This window comes from Phacochoerus africanus, chromosome 15 (assembly GCF_016906955.1).
Source record: "Phacochoerus africanus isolate WHEZ1 chromosome 15, ROS_Pafr_v1, whole genome shotgun sequence".
NCBI lineage: Eukaryota > Metazoa > Chordata > Mammalia > Artiodactyla > Suidae > Phacochoerus > Phacochoerus africanus.
In genome coordinates, this window is record NC_062558.1 from 12,573,362 (window position 1) to 12,591,919 (window position 18,558).

The following is an 18,558-nucleotide window of genomic DNA, read 5'->3' on the forward strand; positions in this document are numbered from 1 at the left end:
AAATCCTCTCACCAACTTCTTAGCCCTCTGCCCTCCATTCACTTTGTTAATATCCCTCGGAAGCTGTGGCACTCAGCAGAGCAGGCAGTATTCAGTAACACTGTCATTTGACAGGGTAGCGAGTAACTTTACTCTTTTGGGTTTCTTCAACACTATACTTTTTTAAAAAACAACAATAACGCAAAAACAGGTGACAGGTTTTTTTCTTAATGTCATATAGTCTTGACTCATTGAAATTACAGTTAACTGAAATCACACTGCTGTGTGTGCATGCATGCTATTATTAAACTAAATCATTTCCCTGTAGTTTGGGGACCTAAGTGCTGAACTTTGCCTTTATCTCTTTTTTAATGTTATCTGCTTAGATATTCCAGACTGATAAAAAGTCTTCTTTATATCCTGAGTTTGTTCCAGCATTGACTTACTCTTCCTAGCATGACTTCTTTTCTTTATATTTGAAGTGGAGCTGTAAAATATAAAGGCAGAGTGGAAAAATAGTTGATGAGGACCCTAAATTTTTATTAATGAATTCAGTGGAAAACTAAGAGGGGGGCCTTAATAGAAAGCATTAGGCTTGAAATTTTGCAGGTGAAACAAAAGCAAATTTGGGGGTGCTACCTTGAGTTGATATGTTGGCAATATATCCCCCTGCAATAAAACTGATATGTATTGCTTTTTGTGTGCAAGGCAGTTGGTGCTATAATCCAAAAGGATCTTTGGGGGAGTTCCCGTCATGGCTCACTGGTAATGAAACCAAATAGTATCCTTGAGGATGCAGATTCGATCCCTGGACTTGTTCAGTGGGTTAAGGATCCGGCAATGCCATGAGCTGTGGTGTAGCTTGCAGATGCGGCTCAGATCCCAAGTTGCTATGTCTGTGGTGTAGGCCAGCAGCTGCAGCTCCCATTCGACCCCTAATCTGGGAACCTTCATATGCTGCAGGTGTGGCCCTAAAAAGCAAAAAAAAAAAAAAAATCAAAAGGATCTTTGAGGTCATATAGTCCACCTCTTTATGAGTTAAAATAGAAAAAGGTGCGTATGAGTCAAGAAGGACAAGGAATTGTGAAGTAGGGGGCCTCATGAATCAGAAAATAAGTCATGATGAAGGGAGGACAAAATCAGAGACTCAAGTTGAATTCATCCATGCAGGTTGAAGGTAGGGGCCTGAGTCCTAAAGCTGATTTACATGTGGCTTAGCAAATTTCAACTTGAGTTTTCTGTCTCATTAGGGATGCCTAGAGCCCTAATACTGTCAATTCTATGCCTCTATAGCATAAAATCAAAGTCCTGTTTTCTTGAGGAATGGAAAACCATAGAGAAATTAGTTTATGCTCTGAGCACTTGCACATCAAGTTGACTGTTCTGGAAAAATTCTTCAGCAAAATCCATCTGAAGACCTTTTTTAAAAACCTGTTTTTACACTCCCTCCTTCCATACCATGGAATCTATATTTTTCCATTTAACATTATACTGTGAACATTTCCCCATTTTATTTAAGGTGATTGAAAGCTTATTGACACAAAATAATAGTATTAATTACATGGATTTATCATACTTCATATTTAATATTTCTTCTAATCTTGGACATTTAATTTATTACTATTTTTTGCTATTATGAAGAATTGTGAATGAACAATGGTGCCTGCCATATCAGTAAACAAAGGACGTTGCAACTGTCAAGCTACTGCAGTCCTTCCCCACCCCGCTCCAGTGGTGCACCTTGAGGGGACTCGGGATGGGAAAGGAACAGGACACCGGCCTCAGACAGCTGAGGTGCTAGTCACAGGGATGATTTCAGTGAGCCCAGACTCTTGCCTCTTTCCATACATAGAAAAGTGCTAATAAATTCAATAACTTGGGATATCGGTTTTTCTTAAACAGTAATTTTTTGAAGTTCCTACTATCTAGTCTTTGTTGCCAAAAACTCCTATATATCCTGGCCCCTCCTTTACCGCTTTGGAGCAGTCCCTCAGAGCTGAGAGGCTTCTCGTCCGATGCTTAAGTCCTCAGTTTTGTCCACCAAATAAAACATAGTTCTCACCTTTTTTGTGCTTTTTTTCCTTTTTTTTTTTAAGGTGACCAAATGTTGTGGTGATTACATCTTTATAATACGAATCTTTTTTCACATAAAATGCATTCCTAGAAAGTGAAATTGCTGAATCCAAGATAGGAATATTTTAAAGACTTTTGTTACAGATGGCAAATTACTTTCCAGTTCACCTTCCTACCAATAACAACGTTATTAGTCACTGTAGCTGCCAGCAGAGTTTCAGAGATATACTGTACTTTATATAATAAACGGTATACTTTGTAATGTGGACATTCTTGAAATGAAATCATTTTTCTCATTTGTGATTCCTGAGATTAATTTCTGGAAGTGGAATTGAAGGGTTCGTTCCAAAGTGTGGGCACCATTTCAAGGCTTTTATTACTTAAGACCAAATTGTTCTCTAGAGAGGAGCATCAGTTCTCCCTCCTAGTACTGAAGTGTGGGAATATGTCCCCTGATCCTGGTTAGCAGTAGTTTTACTGTAGTTTTATAATTCTTTGGTGATTTGTAGGTGAAAAATGTCACTGTGTCTTGCTTTAAATGTACGTTTCTTTGATTGCTGGGAAAATTAAACAATTGAAAATAGTTAGCATTTGGGCCCCTTTTTTATGTATCTTCCTGTTTATTTCCTTTGACCACAATTGAATTGCCTTTACTTTTATTAAAGTAATGCTGTGTTGTAAATGCTTCCTCCAATTTTTTTTTTCCTCCAGTCTTTTCACTGAATCTCAACCTTTTTTTATAAATATGTCGAAGCCTTTGATATTTTTTTGTTTTAATTGAAGTATAGTTGATTTATAATGTTTTTGGTGTACAGCAAAATGATTCAGTTATACATACATATATATGTATATGTATATTTTTCATATTATTTTCCATTATGGTTTATTATGGGATATTGAATATGGTTCCCTATGCTATACAGTAGGACCTTGTTTATCTATTTTACATATAATAGTTTGTATCTGTTAATCCTGAACTCCTGATTTATCCCTCCCCCACCCCCTTTCCCCTTTGGTAACTATAAGTTTGTTTTCTATGTCTGTGAGTCTGTTTCTGTTTTGTAAATAAATTCACTTGTGTCATATTTTAGATTCCACATATCAGTGATACCGTGAGATATTTGTCATTCTTTTTTTGACTTCAATCTCTAGTTGTATCCATGTTGCTGTGAATGGCATTATTTCATTCTTTTTTATGGCTGAGTAGTATTCCATTGTATATATGTACCACATCTTCTTTATCTGCTCATCTGTCAACGGACATATAGGTTGAGAATCCCCTGATTCTTATGCAGTCAAACTTGTTGAACTTTTCTTTTATGGATTCTTCTTTTGCTTGGATTCTTGTAAAAGTGACTGGACTTATCTTGAACTGAAATTACATTTATGTTTTCCTTTTGTCCTTTTTATGGTTTCATTTGTTACAATAACCTCTTGAGTCCACCTGGGACTTGTTTTGGGATTTGGTTTGTATGCAGAAATTCAATTTTATTTTTTCCCAAAAATATTTATTGTCACATTGCTTATGGAAAAATCTAGTGTGCTGTACTTTATTGTGCCTGAAGCAAGATAATATTTTTATTTTTGGGGGGGCCGCACTTGAGGCATATGGAGGTTCCCAGGCCAGGGGCCGAATCGGAGCTGTAGCTGCTGGCCTACACCACAGCAACACCAGATCTCAGCCTCGGCTGTGACCTATACCACAGCTCACGGCAACTCTAGATCCTTAACCCAATGAGGAAGGCCAGGGATCGAACCTTCGTCCTCATGGATGCTAGTCAAGTTCGTTTCCACTGAGCCACAAAGAGAACTCCAAGATAATATTTTTCTTAATTGCAAAAGTAATACATGCTTATTGAAAAGTGAAGGAAGAAAAAATTAGCCTTTTAAGTAAACAAATAGTGAACACATAGGTAGTAGGAGACAGGTCAGACTCCTGGATTTGTGTCTGGGCTCCTTGCCTTCTTGCTGTACAGCCTTAAACAAGCTACCCAACCTCGGGGTTCACACCTCTTTTTTCCTGAAAAGTAGAAATAACAAGCCTGCCCCTCAGATGGTTGATGTGAGGCTGAAATGAGATAGTTTGTGTGAAGTGTGTTATCTAGAATGCACTGTAAATATAAATAAATGCAGTTATAGCAGGTGAAAGGTTCCCCTGCCCCCTACATTTCCAGGTCTATGATGTAGTCTGTAGATTTCCTACATGAATAAGGTATGTACCTCTTTGACTTCCTTAATTGTCTGTGATTACATTGCTTCAGATGTCATCAATCTGAATGAAGTTTGTCATCAGTTTTTTGTTAGACTAATAGTTTTGAGTTAAGAGTTGTGTGCTCTACATTAAAATCACCTGGGAGCTTTGTCGAACTGCAGAATCTTAGACCCCATGCTTGGGAATTCTGATTCATTTAATATTGAGGGGCCTGGGTTTATCATGTGAACCCTTTCTTAGGTTGTTTGTGCATCTGCCATGTAACCCTAGTTAAAAACTGATGAGACTGTATGATTTTGACTTGTAGGATGTTATCAAACTGGTGGGAAGGGAAACAGATAAGGAATTGGCGAATTTTCAAATTGAGGACTTAACCTAGGAGTTGACACTTCTGGGTTCAGGTTTATTGCTAAGTAATATTGTGACTTGGGTTAATCAAGAACCTTAGTTTTTGTTAATACCTGTGTACAGTTGAGCAGTGCAAAGAAGCCTTATTCCTTATCGATGAGTTCCTTTTGTGTCTGCTAGTGGCATTTGTGGAACATCTTTGGACTGAGAAATATGTTTTTGACCTCAAGGAATACTTCTTTTTCCCTTTTTCAGAGCCCTGTAATAAGGGTGGCTCAATTCTGTGGTTCTTTGTGATTGTATCATAATCTTGAGACTTGTAACTCAATATGTCAGTGCCCAACCAGTTTCTCTCACCTTATTTTGGTTTTTAATTGCTGAGAACTTTCTAGTTCCCTTGTTTTACATTCAGGTTAAGTTTATTCAGTAAATAAACTACAGTTGTTGTATTGTGAAAAACACATGGCCTTGTTCTTCTGTAACTTGCGAATTGCCTATGTTAAATTTTTACAAGTCATTCTTTACAGTTAGCTTTCCCTGCAGAGTGCCTTTTGTTATTTTGAACGCTAGAAGAGAGGAGTCAGAATCTTAACAATAGTGGTAGTACTGAGGAATTTGTTTTTGCTCCTTTGTTTAGCTTATTAACCTACTTCCTGATTTTTGAACTAGGTACTACCTTGCCATAACAGGCTGTTTGTCATGCCATCATGCCCCTGCTTAGCAGGAAATCAGGAAATGATGTTCTTTGGGGTCGTTAGTGTATTCACAAACAAAGTCTCTGAAATACTGCTTTCAGCAACCTTACTGAACTGATTTTCTGTACAGAACTATTTTTATTTTGAAGGGCTTGTGGCAATGGCAGTAATAGCAGCTGCACCTGGGTTGTAATAGAAATCTGCTTGTTTAATGGGCCAATTTTGACTTAAACGGAAAAGAAGAAATAGTACTACATGCATAGTTGCACAGGTGGATCATTTTCTCTGAGAATATTTTCTTGTTTGGCTTAGCAGATAAACATGAATGTAGGGTTGACTTTAGATTCTGGAGTAGTATTACCATGTGTTTTAATGGTAACTATTCATTATCCATGGTTATATACAGTAGTAGTAATATGGATAACTTAAAAATAATTTATGGGGGAGTTGCTGTCATGGCTCAGTGAAAATGAATCTGACTAGCATCCATGAGAATGCAGGTTCAATCCCTGGCCTCGATCATTGGGTTAAGGATCTGGTGTTGCCATGAGCTGTGGTGCAGGTCACAGATGCGGCTCAGATCTGGCATGGCTGTGGGTGGCTGTGGCTCTGGTGTAGGCCGGCGGCTATAGCTCCAATTCGACCCCTAGCCTGGGAACCTCCATATGCCGTGGGTAAGGCCCTAAAATTAAAAAGAAGATAAAAAAAATTTATTCATGATGTGCACTTGCTCTGTGTTCCTTGAGTTCACATCACAGGCAGTTTATTGTAAGGGTTAAGACATCGAGAGTGTGGGCCTTAGAGTACTGATTTGAATCCAAGTTTTACTCAGTATGGATGCCTTTGGGCAAATTACCTAACTTCTCTGGTTTGGTTTCCTCATGTACAAAATGGGAATAATAGGAGTTCCCGTTGTGGCTCAGTGGGTTAAGAATCCAACCAATACCCATGAGGATGCAGTTTCGTGGCAGCAGCAGCTCCAATTCAGCCCCTAGCCTGGGAACTTTCATATGCTGGGGAGGGGTACAGACCTAAAAAGGAAAAAAAAAGAATAGTAGTAGTACCTATTTCATAGGATTGTTGTGAAGACTGACTGAGTGTGTTAAGGAACATGGTAGATTTAACCTGGCATACAGTAAACATTCAAGAAATGTTAGCTGTTATCACACAGTTATTTAAAACACTGAAGTCAGTTGAAGGTTTCATTTGGGAACATTTGGAAAGTGTCTAACTTCTCTGTTTTTCTGCCCCATTCTCCCTTCCTACCTTTCAGATGTAATGCGTAACAGTATCCCAAATGGAACTAGCTATTCCCTTCTTTCTTCCCCCTTTGCTTTCCTTCTCTTTTCCATTGAATGTTTTATTTTAGTTCAGTTTAGATTTTATTTGATTTTCTTTTGGCCATGCCCAAGGCATGTGGAAGTTCCCCAGGCCTGGGATCGAACCCACATCATAGCAGCAACCCAAGCCACTGTAGTACAATGCCGGATTCTTAAACCACTGTGCTGCAAGAAAACCCCTAAGGTTTTGTTTTTTGTTTTTTTGCCTTTTTAGGGCCGCATTTGGGGCATATGGAGGTTCCCAGCCTAGGGGTACAATTGGAGCTACAGCATACACCATAGCTGCAACATGGGAGCTGAGCCACGTCTACAACCTATACCACAGCATGGCAACGCTGGATCCTTAACCCACTGAGTGAAGCCAGGGATCAAACCTGCATCCTTATGGATACTAGTCGGTTTCTTAACCTCTGAGCCAAGAAGGGAACTCCTCCTAAGATTTTTGTTTCTGTTTTTTTTTAAATGAAGAAAATTATATGTCTTAGCAAAACAGTTTGGTAAGAGCAATAAAGGTATGAATAAGTGGAGAGAATTTTCATGCTTCTGGAAAGATTAACTATTAAAATAATAATTCCCTACTTAATTGCAATGTAATTAAATTCTTTTATATATTACTGAATTCTGTTCACTGATATGTTGTCCACTGTTTTTGTGCCTCTATTCATAAAAGAGTATTACCTGTATGTAGTTTTCTTTTTCTTTTTTGTCTTTTTGCTGTTTCTTGGGCCGCTCCCGCGGCATATGGAGGTTCCCAGACTAGGGGTCGAATCGGAGTTGTAGCCGCTGGCCTACGCCAGAGCCACAGCAACATGGGATCTGAGCCACATCTGCAACCTACACCACAGCTCACGGCAACGCCGGATCTTTAACCCACTGAGCAAGGGCAGGGACCGAACCCGAAACCTCATGGTTCCTAGTCGGATTCATTAACCACTGCGCCATGACGGGAACTCCTAGTTTTCTTTATTTGGTGCTGTCTGTGTCTGATTTGGGTATCAGGGTAACGCTAGGTTTGTAAAACAGACAGTAAAGTGTCCCCTCTTGGAAGAGACTGTGTGGAATAAGTGTTTATTCTTTAAACATTTAGTAGAAATGAAAAGACTTTGGGGCTGGAAACTTCTTTTTTGGGGGAGTTTTACAGTTATGAAGTTGATTTATTTAATGGTTGTATGACTAATTATTTCCTTTTTGGATGAGTTGTAGATGGTTTGTGTTTCTTGAGTAATCAGTACATTTCATCTAAATTGTCAGATTTATGTTTGTTGAGTTGTTCAAAATCGTCCCTTATTATCTTTTTGGTGCCTGCAGAGATGGTACTAATATCCCCTGTTTCATTCCTGATGTTAGTAATTTGTAGCTTTTCTCTTTTTTCCTTTGTCAATATTAAGCATGTTTGTCAAGAATTTTGTTTTATTGACTTTTCTCTTTTGTTTTTATGTTTTTGATTTCAGATTTCTGTTTTTTATGATTTCTTTCTTTCTGTTTCCTTTGAGGTTCTCTCTTTTTTTTTTTTTTTTTAACTAGGTTCTTGAAGCTTGGGTTAGTGATTTGAGACATTCCCTCTTTTCTAATGTAAGCATTTCATGCATAAATGTTCTTCTCAGCACTTGCTTTAGCTGTGTCCCATAGGTTGTTTTCATATATATTTTATTTAATCCCCACAATAACCCTGGAGTAGGTAGGGGTTTTCATATCACTTTAAGGAGGAAATTATGTAACATTCTTAAATTCTTAAAAACTATGCTGAGTCTTGAGCCAGATAGTCTAGCTAAGTCCAGATGGCCTTCAATCCTCATCCTAGCTGTGAAATTCTCTTTTATTTTACAGTGTTTTATAGTGTTTCATTTTCCTGAACTTGATGGAGAATGAAGCTAGTATCATTATTTAACTAGTACCATTTCTTCCCTTTGGCAAGAACTAGTTTATGGCTCCAACCAAACTGTTGGGAAATGTCAGCCGATCCCTTCTTGTGGAGTAATTACCTGTTCCTTCACACCATTATTGGTGAACTCCTGGGAAATGGATACCCTTTGTATTGCTGGTGGCAGGATAAATGATCATTTTTCTAGTAGACAATAATTTTTAAGTGGTAAGATGTTCTTGCTGTGACTCATTTTGAAATTTTCTTTCTAAGGATATAACCATGGATGTATATATACAAAGATAGCTACAAGAATAGTTGTTACAGCTTTAATTATAGTGAAAAGTTGGAGACAGATATCTGACAAAAGGGGATTGGTTAAATAAATTACAGTCTTTCTGTATTCAGTTATTAATGATCATGTATAATGTATAATATATATTGATGTGGGATAGTAGACTGTTGTGATATGTGAAAAAGAATCAGATTACAAAAAAACATATATCCCACTTTTGTAAGCATGTTTATTCATGCATAGACAAAAGACTGGAGGAGGTCTTTAGTTTTGACAAAATAGCAGAGTAGATAAGTATTTTAAAATATTGAAAAACCCTGCTACAAAAATGCATATTTCACTTTCAAGAAGGAAAGGAAAATTCTCATTAAAATAGAATAGTGGGGTGGGAGCAGGGGAGGTTGAGGATTAAAAAAAGCATCTGATGAGGAGTCTGATGCCATAGCCCCCTTAGGTTGTTTGCCAGTTGTAGTAACTTGCACTTTAGTTCCCGCAGAGACAAGAGAAAGGGCTTTGCACCTGTGAGTGTTAAACTGCAACATGAGAGAAGAGTATGACTCTTCAGAGTGTTTAACATTCCCTAAATGAGTAGATAGACTAGAAAAATCTACCTGTGATTTCGCAGAGAGAGATTGGTCTCTCTCAGCAGGATCCTGAGTTGGTTGGGGAAGGGAATATCCACTGAGAACTCATGACCATGGATTTCCCTTTATATGGGTTTTGTGTTCAAATTTACAATACATGTGGGGTCTGGGAGAATCTCCAGATTGAGAATTGACATAAAAAATTGATCTATGGAGTTCCATGTGGCCTAGCAAGTTGAGGATCTGGTATTGTTACTCAGTTGCTGCTGTGGTTGCGGGATCAATGCCTGGCTTGGGAACTTCTCTATGCCGCATGTGTGACCAAAAAAAAAAAAAAAAAAAAGTGATCTAAGGCTGATAATATATGACAGAGTTATCTGGAAAACGCAAACTATTCTAGAAGGACATATCTTCTTCAACCCAGACCATGTAGTTTTTCCAGAAATAAAGCACTACCAAAAGTGAATTCAATACAGGATTGTAAAAAAGCATGGAAGCAATCTGTTCCTCTATGAGCAGGAATTAGCAGACAGATCAAATTAAACACAAGAAGAGAAGGAATAGAAAACATAAAGAATAGGTCCTATTACAAAAATAAGGCAAAATTAAAAAAAAAAAAGTTCAGCTGAATTTCTGGAAATAGAAACTAGTTATTGAAATTAAAGCCCGGTGGCTAAGATAACCACTTAAACACAGGAGAATTAATGAATTAGAACTAGTTGGCAAGCTGTGGCTTGTGGGGTAAATAGAGAGACAAGTGGAAATATTTTATATAGACTGTATGTGGCTCCCAAAGCCTGATATATTTACTCTCTGGCTCTTCATTGAAAACATTTCCTGACCTCTCAGCTGGATAGATCTGAGGAAATTTCCAGATGGTAGTACAAAGGACAAAAAGAGAAAATATAGAAGAGTTTAAAGATGTAAAATGAGGTCTGATATACATCAAGGTGAGGAGGAGGGACTGGCAATATCCAAAGAGGTGATGGCTGAGAATTTTCTTGATTATCGAAAGACACAGATAATAAGAACCATACATTCTGATGAGTGCTGAGCACCTCATTTCTCCACTCCCCAAATTTCATGTGTAGACACATGCAGAATTCCAAAGATGAAAAGATCTTAAAATACAACCAGAATGGAAAGTCAGGTCTACCAGGTGCAACAGTGAGATGGCACCTCACTTCTTAACAGCAATGATAAAGTCCAGAGGATTCTTCAGTGTTGGTGAAAAAAAATTGTTAACCTGGAATGGCATATCCAGCTAGATAACTACTCAAGATTTAGGGTGAAATGAAGAGTTTTTCACATAAAAACAGAGTTTACCACCAGTAGACTCTCACTAAAGGAATTGCTTGAGGAAAAAGGGAAACAATCAGAAGGAAGAAATGAAATGCAAGAAAGAACAGAATTTTGAGTGAGGAAATTGGTAAATATATGGGTGAATCTAAACAAACCTGAATTGTATTAATGATAATAAAGCCTAGCATTGAGAGCATAAAAATAAGGTGGAGCTAAAATATCAGTCAATAATGTAAAAGAAGGTAAAGATCTTTTATTAATTAGGAAGAGGGAAGAAATATTAGAGATAATGTAAAACTTTCCATTTAGAATGCACATTACATTTTAAAGGTAATCACTGAAGAAGATAAATTGAATATAAAACTTCCAGATTGGTAGAGGGTTTAAAAAAAAAGGGAATATAAAACTTGATCAACTGAACAGAAGTCACAAAAGGGCTGGAGAGTAGAAAAAATGATAAATAGCACAAAAGACGACTGTTAGAAGTAAATCTTACTGTGTCACAATAAGTGTAAGTAGATCAAACACTGTAGTTTAAAAGTCAAAGGTTATTTATTAAATTGGAGTTCTATTAAAAAATGAAATATTGTTCTCAAATATTTCTAAGAGGTACCTAAAACACAAGGACAATGAAAAGTTTGCTAGAAAATGAATAGAAAAAGTTAAGCTAGGAAATATAAGAGCTAAGTGGCTGATAAAGTTGGAGTACCCAAGTGTCCATCAGCAGTTGAATGGATAAACAAAGTGGTCATATAAACCGACAGTGGAGTATTACTCAGCCAAAAAAAGGAGTGAAGTTCTGTACATGCTGCAACAGAAATGAACTTGAAACTTGCAAAGTGAAATTAGCCAGCCACATAAGGACAAATAATATGTGATTCTACTTATATGAATATCTAGAATAGGGGAATTCAGAGAGATAGAAAGTAAGTTAGAGGTTGCCAGGGCCCAGGGGAGAGGGAAATGAGTTATTGCTTAATGGTTACAGAGTTTCCAGATGAAATAAAAAATACTGATTTAGAGTAATGCACAAGGAATAAGATGATAAATTGATGGGGAATGTGAGATTAGACATAATGGTTTGTTACAGTCTAGTACTAGGGTGAAGGCAGTAGAATTAAAGGAAGGGATAAATGTAAACATGGTACATTATTGTTATAAATATATTATTACCATTATTGTTATTATAAAAGAGAATGGATATAATTTGACAGATCAGATGTAGCTGTAAGCAGTTGCAGGAATTAAAAATAACTCCAAGACTTATAGCTAATAAATAGCCTACTGTACATGAGATATGGTTCAGGGTATTTTTTACTCACAGTCTCTAATGTTCATAACAATCCTGAAATGAGTATTATCTTTTACTGATGAAGAAACTGCCAGTCTGAATGGTTAAGTGACCATCTAATAGTTTACAGAGCTGGCGTTTGATCCGGGTTTGTCTAGCTCTGAGCTCTATGCTCTTTCCTGTATATCACATTGTTTCTAGTTTGTAAGACTGGAAGAATGCAGTATCATGGACAGAACTGAAACTTATTGGAAAAAGGAAATGTTGGGAATCATGAAGTGACCATAGTATTATCCTAGGAGAGGTATCCTTTAGGGAGTGGGAAATACTGGTCTCTTAGTGCAGAGCAGACAGGCTAGGATGGGAGTAGCTTTGGGAGGTTGAAACCATTTAATGGGTGGATTCATCACCAGATTATGTTGAAAGCTTTGTGGAGCACTTTCTACATGAGGTAGGAGGAGGGCTGGCTGCTAGCAAAGCAGAAAGGGAATAAGTTAGGGAAATAGGGGAGAATACTAGAAAGTATGGCTTCATGGGAAGTCAAGAGTTTATTAAGTGAGATAGTGATCAGGGATATAAATCACCTATTTAACAGATGTTTATGAAGTTCTCACAGTGTGCTGGGTACTAGTGATAGAGCAGTGATTCAAGTAGACAAGGTTCCTGCCCTCAAAAATTAGGTTTTGGTGGGGAAGGTAGGTAATAAATAAATTAAAGATACTATGAAGGTAATCAAGATCAGTGCCAGAATGGGTCAGGGGTAAGAACGGCTACTTTTTTTAAAATTAATTTTTTAAATTGAAGTATAGTTGATTTACAGTGCATTACTTTCTGCTGTATAGCAGAGTGATTGAGTTATATATGTATGTACTTTTTATTTTATTTTATTTTGGCTGGATCCATGGCATATGGAAGTTCTTTTCTACGTTTTAGCATTTTGGCTTATTCCCTCTTAGAGCACATAAATAGGTAACTGTATGTCTGGATGCTTTGCCTTTGAGAGTGCTGATTTGTGCCTGTCATCCCAGTGTGTTTATTAACAGTACCCCTTTTCACTTAAAAGAGTGTCTCCTTGAGAATAGCAAATTCTGTGGTCGCTTTATATACCTAAGGGAAGCATTTTCACACTGAAGAGTAAATAAATTCCTTTTTTTTTTTTTTTTTTTGCTTTTTAGGGCTGCACCTGTAACATATGGAAGTTCCTAGGCTAGGGGTCAAATCTGAGCTACAGCTGTCAGCCTGCACCACAGCAGTGCAGGATCTGAGCCGTGTCTGCTACCTACACCACAGCTCACGGCAACTCTGGATCCTTAACCCACTGAGCAAGACCAGGGATCAAACCCACATCCTCATGGATACTAATTGGGTTTGTAACTTGCTGAGCCACAATGGGAACTCCAGTAAATAAATTCTTTAATAGCACCTTCATTATTGATTATTTTTCTAATAGCATGTCTCTTCTCTATATTCTTTCAGGAGAGCAAGTCCTAGAGTTCACTATTTCAAGAAATTATATACTGAAGTGTAATGCCACCCGAGTCAGAGAAAGGAAGGACCCTGGACCATATGGTAAGGAGGGAATGAATAAGCTAAGTTGCCTGGATTATGCCTTCTTTTTTACCTCCACTCTATCTTTTTCTTTGTTGATTTGATCATAAGCTCAGACAAAATTTTTTTTTTAAAAAAACAGATTTTAAATTTTGAATTAAAAGGCTCTCCTTAACCCACTGAGTGAGGCCAGGGGACCTGTGTTCTTTGGGATGTTTTGTCAGCTCCTAATTATCTAAGTTTAGATCATCCAAATTTAGGCTTTTCAATGATAGTTTTTTTTTTTTTGTTTTTTATTTTTGTTTTTTGTTCTCTAGGGCCATACCTGAACACATGGAAGTTCCCAGCTGGGGGTTGAATCGGAGCTACAGCTGCCAGCCACAGCCACATCAACACAGGATCCGAGGCTTGTCTGCGACCAAACCACAGCTCATGGCAACGCCGGATCCTTAACCCATTGAGCAAGGCCAGGGATCGAACTCACATCCTCATGGATCCTAGTCGTGTTAACCACTGAGCCAAGAAGGGAACTCCCCATGATAGATACTTTTTGATTCTTGTTGTCCCTATCTTGTGGTCTGATTTACTTAAACCTTTTAGTAATATTGTCATTGCTTTTTATTTTTACTTAAAGAGAAGACTTTTTCAAACATCTAATAGTACATCTTTAACAAGTAGAAGCTAGAAAGAGTGATTGAGCATCCATAAAGTACTGCTTACTTTATACGCCTTGTACTGGTACCTTTGCTATTTGTTTATATCTTTTTAGGCTAAAGGAGGTCCTATGAGGTGAAGGATTATTTCACATCCTAGATTCTGAATCCACAGTTATACTTAGCATGTCTTAGACATGTTAAGAGTGTGGTAAATACTTTTTGGAGGAAATGAAAGAAATTGGGAGTATTCTTTGGCACAGAACATTATGATCACTTCTAGATGTACTGAATTTGAGATGAAAGCAAGTGAAAAGCTTTTGTAAGCTGTGATGGTAAAGTTTGGTAAGAGAACAGGACTGGGAATGTTGTTTCAAGATTCATTAGACTAAAGGACCCTCACATCCTCTGTCCTTTATTTTTGTAAGAGCAAAATGTATTGCTGTTATCTCCATGCACTTATCTCTATTTTGGGAGATTAGAAAACTAGGGCCTAAGGTCTGACAGCAAATCTCCAAAGGATGAGAAATAATGCCCCTCATTTCTAAGTATAGTGTTCTTTCTGAAAGACCAAGTTACTATTTATATTTTAAGAAGGAGCACATGATGTCTGCTAACAGCAGATAAATGAGAAGCAAACTTGGAAATACATTTTGTCTCTGAATTACTGTACCTACCACTGGGTAAAGATCAAAAGAGCTGGAGTTCCTGTCCTGGCTCAGCAGTTAACAACCCGACTAGTATCCATGAGGATGAGGGTTCAATCCCTGGCCTTGCTCAGTGGGTTAAGGATCCAGCATTGCCACGAGCTGTGGTATAGGTCACAGATGCGGCTCAGATCCTGCGTTGCTGTGGCTGTGGTGTAGGCTGGCAACTGTAGCTCTGATTGGACCCCTAGCCTGGGAACCTCCATATACCGCAGGTCAGGCCCTAAAAAAAAGCTCAAAAGAGTTCTCTTCAGCTCCTTCAGCTCTCTTCAATTCTGAATATAACATACGGAGCTTCTTTGAGTTCCCATGTGGCACAGTGGGTTAAGGATCTGGTGTTGTCACTGCAGTGGCTGGGGTAGTGGCAGGGGTTACTGCTATGGTGTGGGTTCTGTTCCTGCCCAGGGGCTTCCACATGCCATGAGTGTGGCCGTAAAAAAAGAAAAGGAAAAAAAAAACAAAAACAAATGGAGTTCCTCACACTCACAGAATTTTTTTTTGTTTTTTTTTTGTTTTTTTTTTCAGAAGAAAACTTTCACATTAGAACTGACTATAGCTGCTAAGAATGGATAGGAGGGTGTTTTTCTTCATCTAATAACAATGCCTAAGTCTAGGATAACAAATTGTTGTGAACATTTTTGTCCTCTAGTGAATGTAGTTATCATCATTGTATGGGGCTCTAATGCTGCTCTTTGTCCAGTTAAATAGGAAGGAGCTGTGTGTGTCTAAACACAGAAGCTGTTTTTGGACACTTACCATATCCATTTCTTACTAACCACAAGTAAGATATCCATATCAAACAAAACCTACGTTGGACTTGAAATGTTTTGCAAGACACAGACCAATGATCCAACCATGGTTCCATGATAAGATTTAAGCATTTCCTAGAAAGTTACTGGTGGAGGGCAGGGTTGTTGAACATAATCTCCTCAAGACTGACTGGGTTCTCTTTCTTTTCCAGGCCTGATTGTTGGCAATGATATCAGTAAGAGGCTGGCACTTATTTCTGTTCTAACCAGCTACTTTATAAGCGTGAATAGTAACTATGCATATGTGCTGGTCAGCAAAACCAAGGAACAAGAGCTATGGCAGTTGACAAAGTCTGTCTGATTCCAGCCTGTTTTTCCTGGGTCCCATCATTGGGGACCTCCTCCTTTACATCTCATCGACAGTGTGGTACCTTTTACCGTTTAATAAAGATTAAGGACATGTTCTTTGGTCAACAACCAGAACTCAGAATCTGCTGGAGTAGGGTCAGAGACCATTTCAGTCACAGCTGAGGAAAATGAAATTTCCATTTTATTTGGTGCCTTGTACCAGGAGCACACTAACTCTTTCGGAAACACGTGAGTGAGAAGAGATTGTGTTTTGCCTGCTAGAAACTCACGGTTATGGCGAGTGACCCAACGTGATCAGTGGGGGCAAGAGCCACAGAGGAACTCATGACGGGCTATACCATGTTGCGGAATGGGGGCGCGGGGAACGGAGGTCAGACCTGCATGCTGCGGTGGTCCAACCGGATTCGGCTCACGTGGCTCAGCTTCACGCTCTTCATCATCCTGGTTTTCTTCCCCCTCATCGCTCACTATTATCTCACCACCCTGGACGAGGCGGACGAGGCAGGCAAGCGGATTTTTGGCCCACGGGCTGGTAGCGAGCTCTGCGAGGTAAAGCACGTGCTGGATCTCTGCCGCATCCGTGAGTCTGTCAGTGAAGAGCTCTTGCAGCTGGAAGCCAAGCGGCAAGAGCTGAACAGTGAAATCGCCAAGCTGAATCTGAAGATTGAAGCCTGTAAGAAGAGTATTGAGAATGCCAAGCAGGACCTGCTCCAGCTCAAGAACGTCATCAGCCAGACTGAGCACTCCTATAAAGAGCTGATGGCCCAAAATCAGCCCAAACTTTCTCTGCCCATCCGACTCCTCCCGGAGAAGGATGATGCTGGCCTTCCTCCCCCAAAGGTCCTCCGGGGCTGCCGGCTGCACAATTGTTTTGATTATTCTCGTTGCCCTCTCACCTCTGGCTTTCCAGTCTATGTTTATGACAGTGACCAGTTTGCCTTTGGCAGCTACCTGGATCCCTTGGTCAAGCAGGCTTTTCAGGCCACAGCACGAGCCAATGTGTATGTTACAGAAAATGCAGACATTGCCTGCCTTTATGTGATCTTAGTGGGAGAGATGCAGGAGCCGGTGGTGCTGCGGCCTGTGGAGCTTGAGAGACATTTGTATTCCCTACCACACTGGCGGACAGATGGGCACAACCACGTCATCATCAATCTGTCTCGGAGGTCGGACACGCAGAATTTATTGTACAATGTCAGTACAGGCCGTGCCATGGTGGCCCAGTCCACTTTCTATGCTGCCCAGTACAGGCCTGGCTTTGACTTGGTGGTATCACCACTAGTCCATGCCATGTCAGAGCCCAACTTTATGGAAATCCCACCGCAGGTGCCAGTGAAGCGGAAGTATCTCTTCACCTTCCAGGGTGAGAAGATTGAGTCGCTGAGATCCAGCCTTCAAGAGGCTCGTTCCTTTGAGGAGGAGATGGAGGGCGACCCTCCAGCAGACTACGACGATCGCATCATTGCCACCCTCAAGGCTGTGCAGGACAGCAAGCTAGACCAGGTCCTGGTGGAATTTACCTGCAAAAACCAGCCAAGACCCAGTCTGCCTACGGAGTGGGCGCTGTGCGGGGAGCGGGAAGACCGCTTAGAGCTGCTGAAGCTTTCCACCTTTGCCCTCATTATCACTCCTGGGGACCCTCACTTGGTTATCTCCTCTGGGTGTGCGACGCGGCTCTTTGAAGCCCTGGAGGTCGGGGCCGTCCCGGTCGTGCTGGGGGAGCAAGTGCAGCTTCCTTACCAAGACATGCTGCAGTGGAGCGAGGCTGCCCTGGTGGTGCCCAAGCCGCGAGTGACCGAGGTCCACTTCCTGCTACGAAGTCTCTCGGACAGCGACCTCCTAGCTATGAGGCGGCAAGGCCGCTTCCTCTGGGAGACTTACTTCTCCACCGCCGACAGCATCTTCAGTACCGTGCTGGCTGTGATTAGGACGCGCATCCAGATCCCAGCCGCTCCCATCCGGGAGGAAGCCGCGGCTGAGATCCCCCATCGCTCAGGCAAGGCGGCTGGGACCGACCCCAACATGGCCGACAACGGGGACCTGGACCTGGGGCCGGTGGAGACGGAGCCGCCCTACGCCTCCCCCAAATACCTCCGCAACTTCACCTTGACCGTCACTGACTTCTACCGCAGCTGGAACTCTGCGCCAGGGCCTTTCCACCTTTTTCCCCACACACCGTTTGACCCTGTGTTGCCCTCAGAGGCCAAATTCTTGGGCTCGGGGACCGGATTTCGGCCCATTGGTGGTGGAGCCGGGGGTTCTGGCAAGGAGTTCCAGGCAGCACTTGGAGGCAACGTTCCTCGGGAGCAGTTCACAGTAGTGATGTTGACGTACGAGCGGGAGGAGGTGCTCATGAACTCTTTAGAGAGACTGAATGGCCTCCCTTACCTCAACAAGGTCGTGGTGGTGTGGAATTCTCCCAAGCTGCCGTCAGAGGACCTTCTGTGGCCTGACATTGGCGTCCCCATCATGGTAATAGACATATGAGCAGTTTGTTTTACTGTGTGAGAGATTATTTCACTCTTAATCTCTTTTCCTTAAATATGCTTAAA

General features: G+C 40.2%; 1 protein-coding gene across 3 annotated transcripts in view; it reads left to right on the forward strand.

The window, feature by feature from the left end:
• EXTL3 (exostosin like glycosyltransferase 3) overlaps positions 1–18,558 on the forward strand; it is a 122,898-nt gene that overhangs the window by 57,775 nt on the left and 46,565 nt on the right. For all 3 annotated transcript variants that reach the window (XM_047759744.1, XM_047759742.1, XM_047759743.1), the window contains exons 2-3: positions 13,457–13,549; positions 15,850–18,478. In XM_047759744.1, coding sequence (XP_047615700.1) covers positions 16,331–18,478 — 2,148 coding nt within the window. In that variant the 5' untranslated portion in view covers positions 13,457–13,549; positions 15,850–16,330. The remainder of the gene's footprint in view (positions 1–13,456; positions 13,550–15,849; positions 18,479–18,558) is intronic.